Consider the following 16,644-nt stretch of genomic DNA (forward strand, 5'->3'; position numbering starts at 1 on the left):
TTATTTATTTTTTTTTTGGTAAAGATTTTATTTATTTATTTGACAGAGAAAGAGAGAGAGGCAGGCAGAGGGAGAGTGAGAAGCAGACTCCCCACTGAGCAGGGAGCATGACGTGGGGCTTGATCCCAGGACCCTGGGATCATGACCTGAGCTGAAGGCAGATGCTTAACCAACTAAGCCACTCAGGCATCCCTTATTTTTTTATTTTTAAAGTAAATATAACGGTTTTATTTTAAGATTTATTTATTTATTTTAGAGAGAGAGCACTCAAGTGAGAAAGTGTGCAAGTGGGGAGGAGGGGCAGAGGGAAAGGGAGAGAATCTCAAGCAGACTCCTTGCTGAGCATGGAGCCCAATGTGGGGCTCCATCCCATGACCCTGAGATCATGACATGAGCTGAAACCAAGAGTCCCACACTCAACCAACTAAGACACCCAGGCGCCCCAGTAAATTTAATGTTTTTAATTGAAATAGAGTTGAGGGGTGCCTGGGTGGCTGTCAGTTAAGCATCTGCCTTTAGCTCAGGTCATGATCCCAGGGTTCTGGGATCGAGCCCCACAACAGGCTACCCGCTGAACGGGGAGCCTGTTTCTCCCTCTCCCTCTGCCTGCCAGTCCCCTTGCTTGTGCACTCTCTTTCTGTCAAATAGATTAATAAAATCTTTGAAATAGAGTTGACACACATGTTCACATTAGTTGCAGGTGTACAACACAGTGATTCAACAACTCTATACATGATACGATGTTCACTACAAGTGTAGCTACCATCTGTCACCATATAGTGCTATTTTAATTTTAATACCATTGACTATATTCCCTATCCTGTACCTTTTATCCTCGTGACTTACTCATTCCGTAACTAGAAGCCTGTATCTCCGCTTTCCTTCACCCATTTTGTCCATCCCTACACCACACTCCCCTCTGGCAACCATCAGTTGGTTCTCTGTATTTATGTGCCTATTTCTGCTTTTTCTTTGTTTTTGTTTTTTTTTAGGTTTCATATATAAGTGAAATCATATGGTATTTGTCTTTCTCTGTCTGATTTATTTCACTCAGCATAACTCCCTCTAGGTCCATCGATGTTGTCACAAATGGCAAGATCTCATTTTTTATGGCTAAGTAATATTCCTGTGTGTGTCTGTGTGTGTGTGTGTGTGTGTGTGTGTGTGTGTGTGTGTATAAATACACACCACATTTTCTTTATCATTAAACCATTTTAAAAATAAAAGTTCCCTTCAGGTCTCAGTTTGTGCTTTCTTTGTCCTTTCAGGGATGGTTGGTGGGAAGCTAACTTTAATATATTTGTTGATATACTGCCTTCTTTAAACATGAAAATCATTCATATAGGGTGTAGAAATCAGATGGTCAACATTTTAAATCTAAACCCTTCGGAAATTTTTTTTTAAAGATTTTATTTATTTACTTGAGAGAGAGTGAGAGTGAGAGAGAGAGAGCACAGAGGGAGAGGGAGAAGCAGACTCCCCGTTGAGCAGGGAGCCTGACGCGGGGCTCCATCCCAGGACCCTGAGATCATGACCTGGGCCGAAGGCAGATGCTCAACCAACTGAGCCACCCAGGTGCCTCAACCCTTTGGAGATTTAGACATGTTATTTTTAGCAAAAAGTTCAAGGTTCTGAATTACCCTTGGAAAAGTAGAAATAACTCTACGATGGCTCCAGTTCTTTATATAAACTGACTACAAACAATAAACCTTTTCCATGCAGATCATTTAAAGCTATTAGGGAACATCAAAGTTAATCCCTCTAAATCCCCCAATTGTCCAGGTGTTGCCCTTTGTCATTTTCATCTGTCTCTGATTCTACTGTGATAAGACTATTAACATTTTAGTTTCTTTCAATATAAGAAAGAAGGCAGAGAGGGAGGGCTGGAAGAAGGACAAGGCACTATGGACTGATTCAACCACACCAGTGAGTTCAGTCATTCCTGCATCAGAAAGCCAGTTGCTATCAAATTATCCCACATTACAAATCACATGTCTTTTCTCCTCCTTACCAGCCCAGAAATGGTTTACTTGAGAAGTTCATCCTAATTTTTCTATTTTTTACCACTTTGGTGGACTCTTCCCAATTTCATTTTTTAAATATCTGAAATCTCAACTTTTCCTATAAAGCTCATATAACCACTCACAGAGAACTGACAGTTTTCCCACTTCATCTGTTCTCCATGAGAAGAAAAGCTTTTACCTGTAATAATACTTGCACATTGACATTTATAATAATATATTGTTAATAAGGATTCAGTATCTGTGAAACTATTATTGCCAATTATTTTCACATTATTATCACATAGACTTTAAGTGTTCTACATCAGAGACAGTTGAGAATGCATCTGCCAAGACTGACTTGGAAAGCTAGAATACCATTCTGGGCACAGAATGGCACAGATGAATGGCTTTAAAAGATAAGACAATAGAAATAATTATCACATTACAAAGGCAAATCTGATGACTAACCAAGTACAAGGTAAACAGCCAATCTGGGGGAAAAATAGTAGTGATCTCCGAAATCCTTACCCTTTGTCATTCTTGACCATTCTGGGATTTTCTTTCTTTTTTTTAAGATTTTATTTATTTATTTGTCAGAGAGAGAGAGAGCACAAGCAGGGGGAGTGGCAGGCAGAGGGAGAAGCAGGCTCCCTGCTGCACAAGGAGTCTGCGTCGGGGCTTGATCCCAGGATCCTGAGATCATGACCTGAGCCGAAGGCAGACGCTTAACCAACTGAGCTACCCAGGCATCCCTTTTCTGGGATTTTCTTTAATAAAACTGTCAAGAATTTGATTTCTTTCCATATAAAAAATAATATCAGTCATGTAGTCAATTTTCTAGGATTTCAGTATCAGTCTAGAACTATAAATCAACATCTTTAATGTTATCAGTTCAGTTACTAATCATTCACTAACCCTTCTTATGATATAAAATAAGTAAAGGCATTACTCTTGACCCTGAGATACTTACAAATATATGTGAGATATACATATGAAGTGACTCAACCAAGATTCTAACTGAAAAGTGCCTCAGAGCATTATAAAGACTTCAGGGGGGAGAAACTATGCTCCCAGCATCAAAATGTCTTAGAGTAAATATATTTAGTTCATAAACCAGGCTATTGTCCACTACTTGTAACAGCCAGCTAGAGTTCCTTCATATTTAAATACAAAAGGGAACCTGGAGATCATCTAGGTCATGCTCTTCATTTTATGGGATGAGGAAACAGCAGTCTGCAGAGGTTAAGTGACTTGCCCAAGGTCATCCAGGTTGATGTGGGTGGCAGAGCCAGCACCAAGATATCCACTTATTTCCTGACCTCCACCCCAACCCCCCATCCAAGGCTTATTCCACCAGCCTGCCTGCCCCTTGTCCTGAGCAGGAGGTCACACACTGGAAATGGCATATAGTCTAGGACTCAATCAAAGAGGACTGTAATAGTCAAATCTTACCCTTTGCCGTCTTTTTCTGTCCGAGTATTCATAAAAATGAGATTTTCAAGGCTTTTGGCTCTGTAAACACAAAGAAATTCAAATAAAAGGCTACATATTGAAATAAAATTGTGTGGTATCTTGAGAGGTCAGATATAATAAACATTCTTCATGAATTGCTCATTTACTCTTATTGAATGGAAGAGCAGAAATCCTTCCGGGCAATTATATCTGAGCTAAATGTACAATTCTGAGAGCACTTCTCCATCTGCTAGTACATTTCCATGCCAGAGGATACAACCCCCTTCCAGCGAACGTCTGAAAGAATAAAGCAAGCAATCTGGGAGATCGGATTTTCAGGTTAGGGACAGATGCACTTACCTTTTCTCTGTTTGCTCTGCCTTAGGATTTGCTCTGAAGAGACCATCAAGACCTTGATTTCTTTAAATGCATTGAACAAAAAAACCTCATCAGTGGTAATAATACATACTTAACTCTATAGAAATATAGACCAGTTTATATTTCTATAGATAGAGAGGAAATAGAAACTGGGTGGAAAAGATGAGCGACAATTCTTGAAATTGCTTTATTCCAAATAGGTATTTTCATAAACTCAAAATTTAAATTGCAGCTGACCTCAGAGAAAATAAGATAGAAAATACAAACTGGGGATCTACACACAACCAATAAGTCCATGATGCATTGTATGGATTTCACAGAGTGTTTTGTTTTTAATGTGAGCCAATGTTGACCTTCTGTCTTTATAGATGAAGAAACTGAAAAGCAGTACATTTAAATGAGTTGTTGATAGTCAATCATATGATCACTTTGTCAGAACGGGGTATGAACACCATACTTCTGGATGCTCAGAGCAATGAGCTCATTTGATATTTGCCTTGTTTCTCTGTCTCTCTGGTCCCTACACATTTATTATGTTAGCAGGCAAAGTAACAAAGAGATAGCAAAAACCGCACACACTTCCAACACAGACCTCAATTACTATAATCTTTAAATTGTGCAATTATAAATGATTAAAATTAAGGAGGTAAGGTTAACTAAGATAGTAAGTGGCTTTTGTAAAGTGTAAAACTGAAAGCATTCAGTGACCAAACAACTCTGTCCACATACTAATATGTTAATATTTCAGGAAGAGAACTGTGGTTATTTATATAACTGCCTTACTAAATAGAGTGTGAAAATCAAAGATACTTTAATATTAGTATCTTTAGGTTGTAATAACCATTTATAGCACTGATGAAATGATGATGATTCCTGCAAGCTTTTTATTCAAGACCTGTAAGCTATTTTTAACTCACCCAGTATGTGGGTCCTCATGCTCAAATACTAAAAAGACATAAGAAGTCACAATGTGCAACTCAATAATAAAGCAAAAAAATGGATGTTTTCAAATCTTACCTATTCAAGCTTTTGTTCATTTTGATGAGATTATCCAATTCTTCACTTTTGGAAGAAAAAAACAAAACAAAAAATCTCACATCATTAAAAGCCTGCCCTGAGTCAAAGGGCAGGTCCACCTTAAACCATTGTTTCTGAGTTCCCTGGAATATAACACATGCCACCAAAATCTTGCTTATCCTCCAAGGCTCTCTTCAAAAGCCTCTTTCTCCAACACATAGTTCCCAGTCCTTCAACGGAATAGAGTCCTCTACATTTTTGGAAACATTTCTGCATTTTGTTTTTTTCCATCTCCTTTATGGCACTAACACTACTATATTCTGTAATATAGCAACTACATACTTGTCTCATGTTAATGTCCCTACTCCTACATCTCTCTCCTTCACACACACACACACACACACACACACACACACACACACACACACACACACACACACACCACTTAAAATTTAGAACTGTGTTTTACATTGGATCCTCTTCAGTCTTTAATACCGTAATCTTTAAACAGTAAATATTTAATATAGGTTTTTAATTGAATCAACAAATATAGGTACATTGACTAATTGTAGATTCTATCTTTATGCAATGTACCTGCACAAAGTAGCTATAGGAAAACACCTGTTCATCAGTAAGTCTGGCTGCTTTCTTAAATTGTGATCCTACCTCATTCTAACCACTTTAAATTTGTGATCTTGTGTCTGTATTTGAGAACTGCAACTTTCTGGCTGCTTCCCATGGAGCAACCTGTTTAGGCTAAACCCCTGGGTTCCAGAATATCCCTTAGTGTCACCAGAGTGTGGGTCTCTTCCCCAAAAAGGCAGCCTCAGTGGGTTTGTGGTTCCTGTTTGCTCCTCACAGCATTGTCTCTCTTCAACATTTCTGCCATCCCTTTGCCCCCATTTCTCTTGCCTTCCTAGTTCAGTTTTTAGATCACCAATCATGGTTTTCCCTTCTTTCTGCTCTAGAATCACACATTTTCCACACCGTCTCAATGTTTCTCTTTCTTTTGCATCATCCCTGGAACTGACCAGGAGGCCATGAGGCCATGTCGCTCAGTAGTTACGTATTCAGTGTCTCAGGTCAGGGATACATGGATCCCAACCCAGGATTCACCATTTATTATCTGGTGACTCTGGGTGAGTTACTGAACCTCTTGCCGCCTCAACTTTTCCATCTGTCCAACAAGAATACTAATTGTACCCATCTGAGAAAAGAATCAATAAGCTAGTGAGTATAAAGTGTGTAGCATTATGTCTGGCAAGTCATAAACTCTCAATTAATTTTGCCCATTATAGGAAACAGTTCCCAGTCTACTAAAACTTTCATTTCATAAATGCTTGTTATGCTTATTTTTAAAATGCTTTTAGAGACATCAAGACTTTGGCTCCAGCTAGACAGGTATAGTTGCTGAGTCATTTATGTGCTTTGAAGATGCCTGGCACAATGCACTGCCATAATGGCTTAGAGACCCAAAAACACGTTAAATTAACAGCCATCATAGAGATGAATCATTTCAAGTAATGTTACATATTCAGTGGTAGGATAAATACTGAAATATAAATGTTGCTGACCCTGACAAAAAATTGATTAACGTACTACCTAGTCCCTTGACACAATGCCCCATTGTTGTTTCTTGCTTGAAATTCTACTGTCCTGCTCTGAGATTATGAATCTGTCTGTGTCTCCAAGGAAAAGAGCAAACCTAAGAATCCTGTAAAATTGTAGTCCCAGGTCTTTCTGACTGGTGTGAGTCACAGTGATGTGATGATCAGGATTTGGGGTTGCTCATGTTTATCACAAACAAATGGGCATAAATCATGAGAAGACACTCGGTGGTAAATTAAATAAAATGGAAACAATATTCTGACTAAAGAAGTTGGACTTTTAAAATGACCTTACATTGAGGAAAGCTTTGGATATTAAATTTCACCATTGCATGTGCAGTAAATTAAATGTTCTTAATCAGGTAAGAGTCCACTTCACACTGGAATATCACCAAGAGCAGCTCAGGTGAAAAAAACTATTTCTAGTCCCCACACAAGGCCCACAGTAATGGTAGTTGGGTATGTAGATCCAACAGACATTTCCCCCGGCCACAGCCAGAGCAGTAACTTTTCCCTGTGAAGAACACATCTTGTTGTGGAATTTGTGCATCATGCCTACAGAGAGGGGACAGGAGTAACTGTAGTTCTCATTGTTTTTGTTGGATTTGTGCCAAACCATAATTTCCCATCAGCATCACTCACCCGTCTCTCCTTCAAACACCCCCATCACTCACCAAAAAACTGTTCAATCCCTCTTAAAAACAAAATATTAGGGGCGCCTGGGAGGCTCACTCCTTAAGCGTCTGCCTTCGGCTCAGGTCATGATCCCAGAGTCCTGGGATCGAGCCCCACATCAGGCTCCCTGCTCCGAGGGAAGCCTGCTTCTCCCTCTCCCGCTCCCCCTGCTTGTGTTCCCTCTCTCACTATGTCTTTCTTTGTCAAATAAATAAATAAAATCTTAAAAACAAAAACAAAAACAAAAACAAAATATTACCTCAAAAAAAGTAAATAGATAAAATTAGAGATCCAGGCACTTAGACAAGAGAAATGGAAATGAAACATTCAGGCTACTTTCTGGAGTCCCCGTCTAGATTCAGAGCTCCAATCGGTTTCGTTTGTACAAAAGAGCTACTTATTGCTTCTGTTTCTTCTCTTCAGTTCTTTTGATTGAGACTGCAATCCCTAATCACACTTAGCATTGCTGAATTCCACTGAGCAGGACTATTTTTGTAGGAATTGGATTTAAACTATGGAATGTTTATACTCCAGGTTTCCCGCTGTTCATCATTCTTTACCATAATCTGTTATATAAGCACCTACTTTGCACAAAGCATCATGTCAGACTCTGCAAATGACTTATGGTCAATAGGACAAAATATTTGCTCTAAGAGATTAAAGAGATGATAGAGAAAATGAGGTATTTACATAGATACCATGAAATAAAAAATATGATTCATTGTTATAACACATGAATAGTGGGGCTCTAAGAGCTTAGAGAAAAGAAGTCACATCTCACTGAATCATTCTGGGAAGACTTCACAGAGGAGGTGATATCTGATCTAGATCTTGAAAAAATAGGTAGGACTTGAATGAACTGATACGGTGGCCTTGAAGCTAGGAAAGGCTGCCATATGGGTGGCATGGCATAAACAAAGGCAAAGTGTCTGGAAACTATAGGAAGAGAGTGGTTTAATTTGGTATTGCATGTAGGGTAAATGTAAGGGTAAAGTCAGAAATAACTCTGGAATGTTAGGTTGGAGCCAAGTTAACAAAGGTTAAATGTAATTGAACGGGCAATGGGGAGCCAGTGAAGCAGTTGTTCAAGGAGAATTTTAGGAAGAAAGCTCTGGCAGTGATGGGTAGTAATGGTTTAGGGGAGGAGAGACTGAGGGAATGTAAGTAAATCTGGATAGCTACTCTAATAACCTATGATGGAGCCGATGAGAGTTTGAACTGGGGTGAGGCCGTGTGGGCAAGAGGAGAATTTTAGACATTTTATGTGTATATGCCCGATACTACATTGAGGGGAAAGACATGGAAGAATCAAGAATGATTCCAGAAAGGTGAGCTTGGCTGAAGGAAAGAACAGAAAGAAATGAGGAAATAGCGCATTTGGGAAGGAAAGTAAATATGGCTGAGGACATCCTAAATGAGGGTTCTGGGAAGACAGGTAAGTTGAGATCTGAGCCAGCAACATAAATACAGGACAAGAACTTGGAACAAAGTCAAAACCACAGAAAGCTGAGGTGATGAAGATGAGTACAATCACACTAAAAGACAAAGCAGAGGAAGAAGAGTATGGGTAAATGTCAGTCTCACCCATTTTTCAGGAACACTTATCTAGAGAGATTGATTCTTTCTTCTTTTAAATTATATATAGTAAACAGCATTGGGATTTTGTTTATATCTGGAACTTTTAAAAGTACTGGTTAAGCTTTTGTGAAACATAAAGAAAGGAAAAACGCAAGCTCAAAAGCTCTTACCCCTTGTTAGGTTTCTGAAGTGAAGTGGCCACTTTGACAATGTTCTCGAGATGCTGACTCCTTCAAAGGATGAAAAAGAAACACAAGTCAATGACAGCAGAGCTATCTTTGAAGTAGCTAGAAATTCTTATGTTTTCAGTAAAGAAAATAATAGTCCATGTGTTCAGGAATTATTGAGTTTAGCTGCATAATGAAATAGTTCTATCGTATCAGCTCATGGGGTGTGTAGGTGGGAGTGTGTGTGCATGTGTGTGCATGCGTGCACACACACACACACACACACACACACACACCAGTCATTTCACTGGGTATTGGCTCTGCCATCTAGTGCTCACTAAAATAATACAGTTTCTCCTAAACACACTGGCTTCTCCCTAGTTCTATACTTAAAGGATATGGAAAAGAAAGTAGAGTTAACTACACAAGTAAACACAGACATGTGTTCAGAGGTTTTTTGACTGGAGCCAAAGAGCATTAAGCAACATGTCCAGATGATTAATTCATCCCTCACATGTGGTGAAAGTATTTGTCTTCTTAGGCTTCCAAAGGGAAAGAAAGTACATTTTAAACTACAGGGTAGGTGGAAGCACCTGACACAGAGGGTTGAATCCACACTAATCCCCCTAGATCATAGAAAGGAATAATTGAGAAAATCCTTATTGGTGTCCCTGTAATCAAGACCTGTGTTTCACAAACAATGTTTCATTGAAGGTTAATAGGGTTCCATGAAGAAAGAATTTTGCAGTCAAGTAAATTTGGGAAATAAAACCAACTTTTGGAGATTCTGAATGTATATAAGCACATTGAAGGTTCTGAGAAGTCCTGTGGTAGAGAACTCTATTTTATTGTGTCTCCTAAATGGGTTGGCCATCAAACTCTTCTTTCACAGAACATGCATTGAAATCTGTGGCACATGGGACGCAGCTTGGGAAATGCTGAGATACGGTGGCACTTGAAGTTACTAAGTACAAGGGAAAGATAATTCTCCCCAAAGTAAGATATCCATGTGATGTATGTTTCAAGAAAGATAATTCTCCCCAAAGTAAGATATCCATGTGATGTATGTTTCAAACTCAGACTTTTCTGAGAGTCAAGGGAAAACCCAAAAAGTTTGTAAGTTTTGAACTTTAAAAAATCGGTTGGTCAAAATGGATAAGATGGTAAATTTAATGTTATGTTTTTACCATAATAATTAAAAACTGGTTTATCATATTGATAAACCTATAGAATATCATCATTTAAAACTAATTTCAAAGATAGGGGATTTTTTCTAAAAAATAATAAAACCAAGATATAACCAAAATACATACTAAACCAGATGGGATGAGCAAGACAACAGGCATAAATCAGGACCGTTATGGGGAAACCTTACCCAAAGATCAATAGTATTTGTGAGCCTTTTTCTGATGATGTGGGTGGAGCTGGATATGGCCTTATTATACAGCCAATTCTAGCAAAGCTTTTGCAGAACAAGTTCAATAAAATGACTATATTTACGCCTATTTATTTAAACATCAACACAACTCTGTCACAGACCTTGGGACAAGTGCTGGGAATAAAGAGGTATTTTCCTTTCTTAAGGGGTTTATTTTATTCTGTTGTCATGTTCAGACAATTTTGGTTGTTTCTTAATGTAAAGCTAAGAATAGAAATAAAAGGAATAAAATTCTGTAGGTACATATAAAAATATTAATTACCCACTATATTGAAGCCAGCTGGAGAACTGATTTTGTCTATTTTATTATTAACTGTCTTGTATTTTTAAGTATTCTAGTAAGGCAAACATTATTATTTCTACAATTACATAGATATAAATAGAGATCATTGTACCTTATATTTCTTTCAGCAGATCTGTTGGTTTCTGTATATACACGTGGTTTAGGTGGACATATCTGCCTATATTTTCAAAGTTAAAGATAATGTCTGTTAGGTAAGAAAACAATTCTCTGTTAAATATAAATTTTTAAGGAAACATTCATGTTCAAAAGGATCACAGTGTGTTGGATCAATGCACTACTTGAGATAACAAACTTTACTTTAGCTCTTTTGGTTGGCTAGAACGCGACCATTTCTTTTTATTTATTTTTTTAAAAGATTTTATTTATTTGACAGAGAGAGAGAGGTGGTGAGAGCAGGAACAGAAGCAGGGGGAGTGGGAGAGAGAGAAACAGGCTTCTGGAGGAGCAGGGAGCCTGATGCGGGGCTCGATACTAGGATCCTGGGATCATGACCCCAGCCGAAGGCAGATGCTCAACAACTGAGCCACCCAGGCGCCCCTCAACCATTTCTTATTTGAAAATCTGGAGTCCAATGTAATAATTTTGCAATTTGGCCAATCTCTTTAAATATATTTTTAACTACTAAATATATCTAGAAATATCTGTCCCAAATGTGTTTATGTTCATTTTATTTTAGTCTCCAGTCATCAATAAAGCATTTCCATACTTATCTCTTAAGACTCTTTTTTTGTTATTAGGCATCAAATGGATGATTTTATTTTTCTTAAAGACTTATCTCATTTGAATACAATCCAGAAATATATTTACTCAGATAAGATGGGAAATATTTTAAATTTCCAACACACCCACCACATTGAGAATGACCACACTGAGTTGACAGAACAAGTTTATGATGTTAGATTCTGTCACAATTTATGGTATGAGGTTTTTCTCTGTTATTTTCCTAAGTATCTGACTGACCTATTTATATATTCTTGCTTGTTCTCAAAAAACTATATTCAACTATTTTTTGTCCTCCTGAGGACATGTGTTAATTACATAGGAAACACTTCCCTTTCATATTCTTTCATTAAAATCATCTTGCTGTGATTAAAGTAATCAGTGTTTAAAACATGCAAGTTGTTCTAATTTTATTTTTAAGATCACTGGTAGAAGAAAGAAATTAAAGTAGTAAAAATGGATTAAACCAATTCCCGTGAAATTTAGCTTTTTTTTTTTTTGACTCTACACAAGCTCACGGCTCTAGAGTCACTGATTTTAGACTAGAATTTAGATAATACTAAACCCAGTTTTTTAAGCCCCCTAAAAATTCCTATTCAAATTAAGGTTTAATTGCTCAATACAATAAAAGGAAAAATAATGTAAGATAGAAAGATTAAATTATTTTAAGACTGTAATTATAACCTTTGCACAAATAAAAAGTTATAACTTTGGTCTATATTTTTCATTAATTTAGGGAAGAAGTATATTCTTGGCTCATTAAAGGGAAAAAAAATTATCTTCTCATCTTAAGGACAAAATTTCAAAGATCCTGCAAAGTTTCATTGAATAGAAATTCAGACCTCGGTTTTTAACTTAATAGGTTGAGTACCTAATGCTTCATAGCCCTGCTGCCCAGTCAGCATTTTCTAGCTGAAGTTACCCTGTTCCTGAAGAATATTTCTAGAGTTTTCTTTCATGTTGTCAACAAAAATCACCATCAAAATACAAAAATACAAAAGAATCAAAGGCAGGTTATCAAGTGGATCTAATGTATTCAGTCTTTAATGAGATATCATTTTTTAAATCTCATAATAATAATGGAAATGCGCAATGTACGTCTCGAAAAACAGCTCGAGATTATTAAACAGTTTAACAGAAACACATGAAAAATTTTTCAGATCTTTGAATTTGTTTCTAAGTATTAATTATAGAGTATCAGAGATTCAAAATGAAAAAGCAAGTCTCTTTTTTTTCTTGATTCAGAGACAAATTAATTAGAACATTTTTTAATTGTAATAGTTTTGAAATAAATTGCAAATTCCTTAGCTAAAACAAGACTAAAGAGCTACCCAAAAGTATTTCTAACATAAGGAGAGTTTGAGCAGTAACACAAAGTTTTAAGACTATTTTTCATCAGAAAGTGTAGCTTTTAATGGGAAACTTAACTAGGAGTAAATATACACCAAATGTGTGTGTGTATTTATACATATGTGTGTGTGTGTGTGTGTGTGTGTGTGTACACACACGTATATAGTTTCTATCTAGATTACATATGTCAAATACTATATATGTATACATATATATTTATGTATTTATATACACAGGGACAGAAAGAAAGAGATTCCTTATATAATGCTCATACATAAATTAGAAGAAACCAGAGGGTGAATATTTCCTGGACATGAAATACATAAATTAGAAGAAACCAGAAGGTGAATACTTCCCGGACATGAATACTGTTCAGCTTCTATCTTGAAGGTGTATTTCCATAAGACAGAACATGGCCATAAGTATTCAAAGGCAAACATAAATAGGCATTTGTGTTGGTAATTAGAATTAAAAAAGCTTTAAAAGTGCTTCTTCTGTGAATGTGTGCACAAAACATACCCATGCTTTGCACAAAACAGGTCACAATTCATTTGCTTTCATTTCTTTAACTTCTTCATTTGAGCAAGAGATTCTGGAATGCCAGTTCTCACCTATTCTCCCGTCTCAGCCGGTTAGGAGATGAAACAGGAGAACTGGGCTTTGGAGGTATTGGAGGGTGAACAGTTGGTTCCCTTTAAAACAGAAAACATCAGTTCATTTCACCATGGAAACATGGCAAATTTTAGCATCTATTAACTGAATATACTTATGGCCTATATGGAAATAACTCATGCGTCTTACACCCCCCCATCGCACCCCACCCCCCTGGCAAGAGGTAGCTGAAAGGCCAGAATCTATATAGCACTAAACTTTAGAGGAGTCATATATTTAAATTACTGGTATTTTCAAAGTTACTTAAGCAGGTTTTTGGAAACCCTATCCTCTTTTACTATAGTTTGAAATATAATGTGTTCTTTTAAAAGCTTAATATTTTGCTAGACTATCTAGCTCAAGCTGTGGCATTTTGGGTCAGCAGCGCGTGAGCATAGTAAATGGTTCTTGGGCATTAACATATAATCTTCTTTAAGAATTATGGCAACCATCAGGCTGCTATGGAAACAGCAAGAAAGGTTTTCAGTTTTATAGACCTCAAGATAAAGTTGATTTGAAGCTTTTAACTAAATCTGACTTAAATATTGGCAGCACAGGCTAGTTTGCTGCTTGCAAAGCATGTATATGCTGTCAGCCTAAACTTTCCAACCAAGAGCCAAGGCAGCCTCTGAGCCAGCATGATTTGATAACCTAGGAATGACAGACAGGCATCATTTGGATGTCCATCATTTGGATGGAGTCAACACCTTACCCGGGGCATGTCAGCCCTCCACCCCCACCACTACCACCCCAGTGGCTCCCTATTAAACCCCATACCTAATAAAAGTACACTTGTGGGCTAGACTCCAGGTACCCCTCTGGCTTCTGCAGCACACTAGGTGAGTATGGAAGCTCTGGAGTCCAGCTGTCTGAACTGCGTGCTGTGTGATAATGGATCAACCTGATACCATCTCTTCGTCTGTAATGACCTTTCTCATAGGATTGCTGGGGTGTTGTCAGGACTGAATTAGACCATGCTTTTCTTTTTTTTTTTAGATTTTTTTTAAATTTATTTATTTGACAGAGAGATAGAGAGCACAAGTAGGCAGAGCGGCAGGCAGAGGGAAAGGGAGAAGCAGGCTCTCTGCTGAGCAGGGACCCCGATGCGGGTCTTGAACCCAGGACCCTGGGATCATGACCTGAGCCAAAGGCAGCCGCTTAACCAACTGAGGCACTCTACCAGGCACTCTACAAAGTGGATAATCTGGGCTCCATAAGCCACCCCCCGCATGTTTTGCTAGGAATTCTTGGGCAGCATCAGTGGCTCAGTTGAGGTTTGCGGTCATGGAATTTAAATAAAGCTAGCTGCCATTGTTTTCTCTTGCCACATTCAGCTGCTTAGGGGGCAGAAACAGGCAAAACAGAGAGTTGGATTTAACTAAGTTTATAATTCAGACAAGTGAGTGCAACGAAGAGAACGGTGGCGAAGGAGGGGAAGGGGGATGTGAGGAAGTGATGATAAGGAGGGACCGTGGGATCGGAGATGGATATGGAGGAAACAGAGGCTGTGAGGGGAGAGGGAATGTGAAAAGTCAGAGGTTTGGTGGTTGGCAGGGGCAAGGCTGAGAAACTTCCTGGGTTCAGAGGACTGGAGAGAGTCAGCTAAACGCAGTAGATAGAAAGTGGAAGCAGAATGGGAAGATTTTGAAATTTTGAAAATTTATGGTTACTCACAAGGGCAAGATCCATGGGTGGCTGAGGTAGGGCAAAGGAGGAGATCATTGGAGAGAAGATCAAGAAAGTGAGAAAGTCAGGGTGGGGAAGGATCCTCCACATGGATTTGGAAATCACCAAGCATTATGGCAGGAGACCCATGTGAGACAATGAGCCTGGTGCCAGAGTCTTCAAAGGGTGCAAGCGAGTGACTCCGAGACCTGCAGATGACTGCAATGAGGAAGAGAAGTTTCTGATGCCACGATTTCAAGGAAGATGGGGAAGTTTTAGGGAGGAGAAAGCTAATATTGGTAAGTGGTAGCAAAGAGGAGCAAACAGGACCTTTCTTCCTCCTCTGGACTCTGTGGAAGCAGAGTCCTCTGGGAGAGCCCACCAGAGGTGAGTGCCATTGGGTCAAAGAAGAGACTGCACAGCAGCTAGTTGCGATGATAATAGATGACACATCCAGGGAGTTACTGTGGAAGGTTTGAGTGGTTAGGCTACTGTTAGGTTGGGTCAAGCTCTGATAGACAGAGCTCTGTGAGGCTAGTCCAGATGACAAGCAATGATCAGACTGGGCTTCTCCTGGGAGATCCATGGCCATAGGGTTGGAGGACATGATGCAATTAGTTCTAAATCTTTCTCCACAGAGTGTGGTAGTGATTGGGTGATGGGCAGGCAGCAGAGCAGAGAGCGTGGCGAGTCTCCTGGCTCTTGTGTGGACGGTGGCACCGAAGCCAGGAGAAGGGCCTGCAGAGCGTTCAACCTCTGCCTGGCTCACAGTAAGTGCTCCCTCTATGTCTAGTGCTGCAGCTGGTGTTCCTCCACATGAGCCCCAATACTGGAGCTGTGCCAAAACACTTGCACTCCTAACCACCCTCACCACCATATGCTCTCTGCTCTCTGGCCTACGTGCTTCTCCCTTTCCCCTGGAATACTTCCTCCTTGGTTACTTCCTCCCTGCCCCTCAGACCTGGCTTGGGTGTTACTGTCTGTGGTGGTATCCAAAGCTGTGCTCCATACATTCCTATGTCTCCCCATAGCACACCCTCTTTATGGACCATATCACACTGTTCTGGATTACACATAATTTTCTGTCCCCATATTGGGCTGAAAGCTCCTAGAAGGATAGTTATATCCCAAGTACTAGGACTGTGTATAATTTTGGTGCCCAATAAAGATGTGTTGAAAGAGGGAGTGATTGGCTGGATTTCTACTTGGTGGGGAAGGAAATGAGTACTGAAGAGGGTCCTGGAACTTATAAAATCTGTTCAAATCTAGCTGTCCCACTGGAGAACTTTACTGTTAATTCCACTATTAACAGTACTGAGTAGGTGCCAGGAGCTCAGATGAGTTATGGTGTTATATGATATGCCTGGAAAACAATTTACATAAGAACAGTCTCCCCGTTCTGGTTTAGTGTTAGATTTTACAACTAAATATTATTTTATTGGAACTACCATCATCTTCTCTTCTCAAAAAATATCCCTGTGTTGGGGATAATGGGAAATCACAAGTGATAATGTGTCTTTCGTGTATCTGGGTGGATTAGCTGATTATACACTTTTCTTCCAGGGATAGAGGAAAGGGGTAAAAGGGTGGTCAGGCCTGGCTAGTAAGTCTGCACAGGGCACTGGATATCTGAGAATAG

At 38.9% G+C, this 16,644-nt stretch overlaps 1 protein-coding gene across 7 annotated transcripts in view; it reads right to left on the reverse strand.

Annotated features, from left to right (window-relative positions):
- Nucleotides 1-16,644, reverse strand: part of SCEL (sciellin) — a 302,338-nt gene that overhangs the window by 40,343 nt on the left and 245,351 nt on the right. For 6 of the 7 annotated variants that reach the window (XM_035726893.1, XM_035726889.1, XM_035726888.1 and 3 more), the window contains 6 exons: nt 13,301-13,381; nt 10,711-10,776; nt 8,881-8,940; nt 4,851-4,895; nt 3,816-3,875; nt 3,456-3,515 (listed from right to left, as the gene is read on the reverse strand). In XM_035726893.1, coding sequence (XP_035582786.1) covers nt 3,456-3,515; nt 3,816-3,875; nt 4,851-4,895; nt 8,881-8,940; nt 10,711-10,776; nt 13,301-13,381 — 372 coding nt within the window. The remainder of the gene's footprint in view (nt 1-3,455; nt 3,516-3,815; nt 3,876-4,850; nt 4,896-8,880; nt 8,941-10,710; nt 10,777-13,300; nt 13,382-16,644) is intronic. The other variant, XM_035726891.1, reaches the window with a different exon arrangement.

This window comes from Zalophus californianus, chromosome 3, assembly GCF_009762305.2.
Source record: "Zalophus californianus isolate mZalCal1 chromosome 3, mZalCal1.pri.v2, whole genome shotgun sequence".
In the NCBI taxonomy this organism is placed as follows: Eukaryota; Metazoa; Chordata; class Mammalia; order Carnivora; family Otariidae; genus Zalophus; species Zalophus californianus.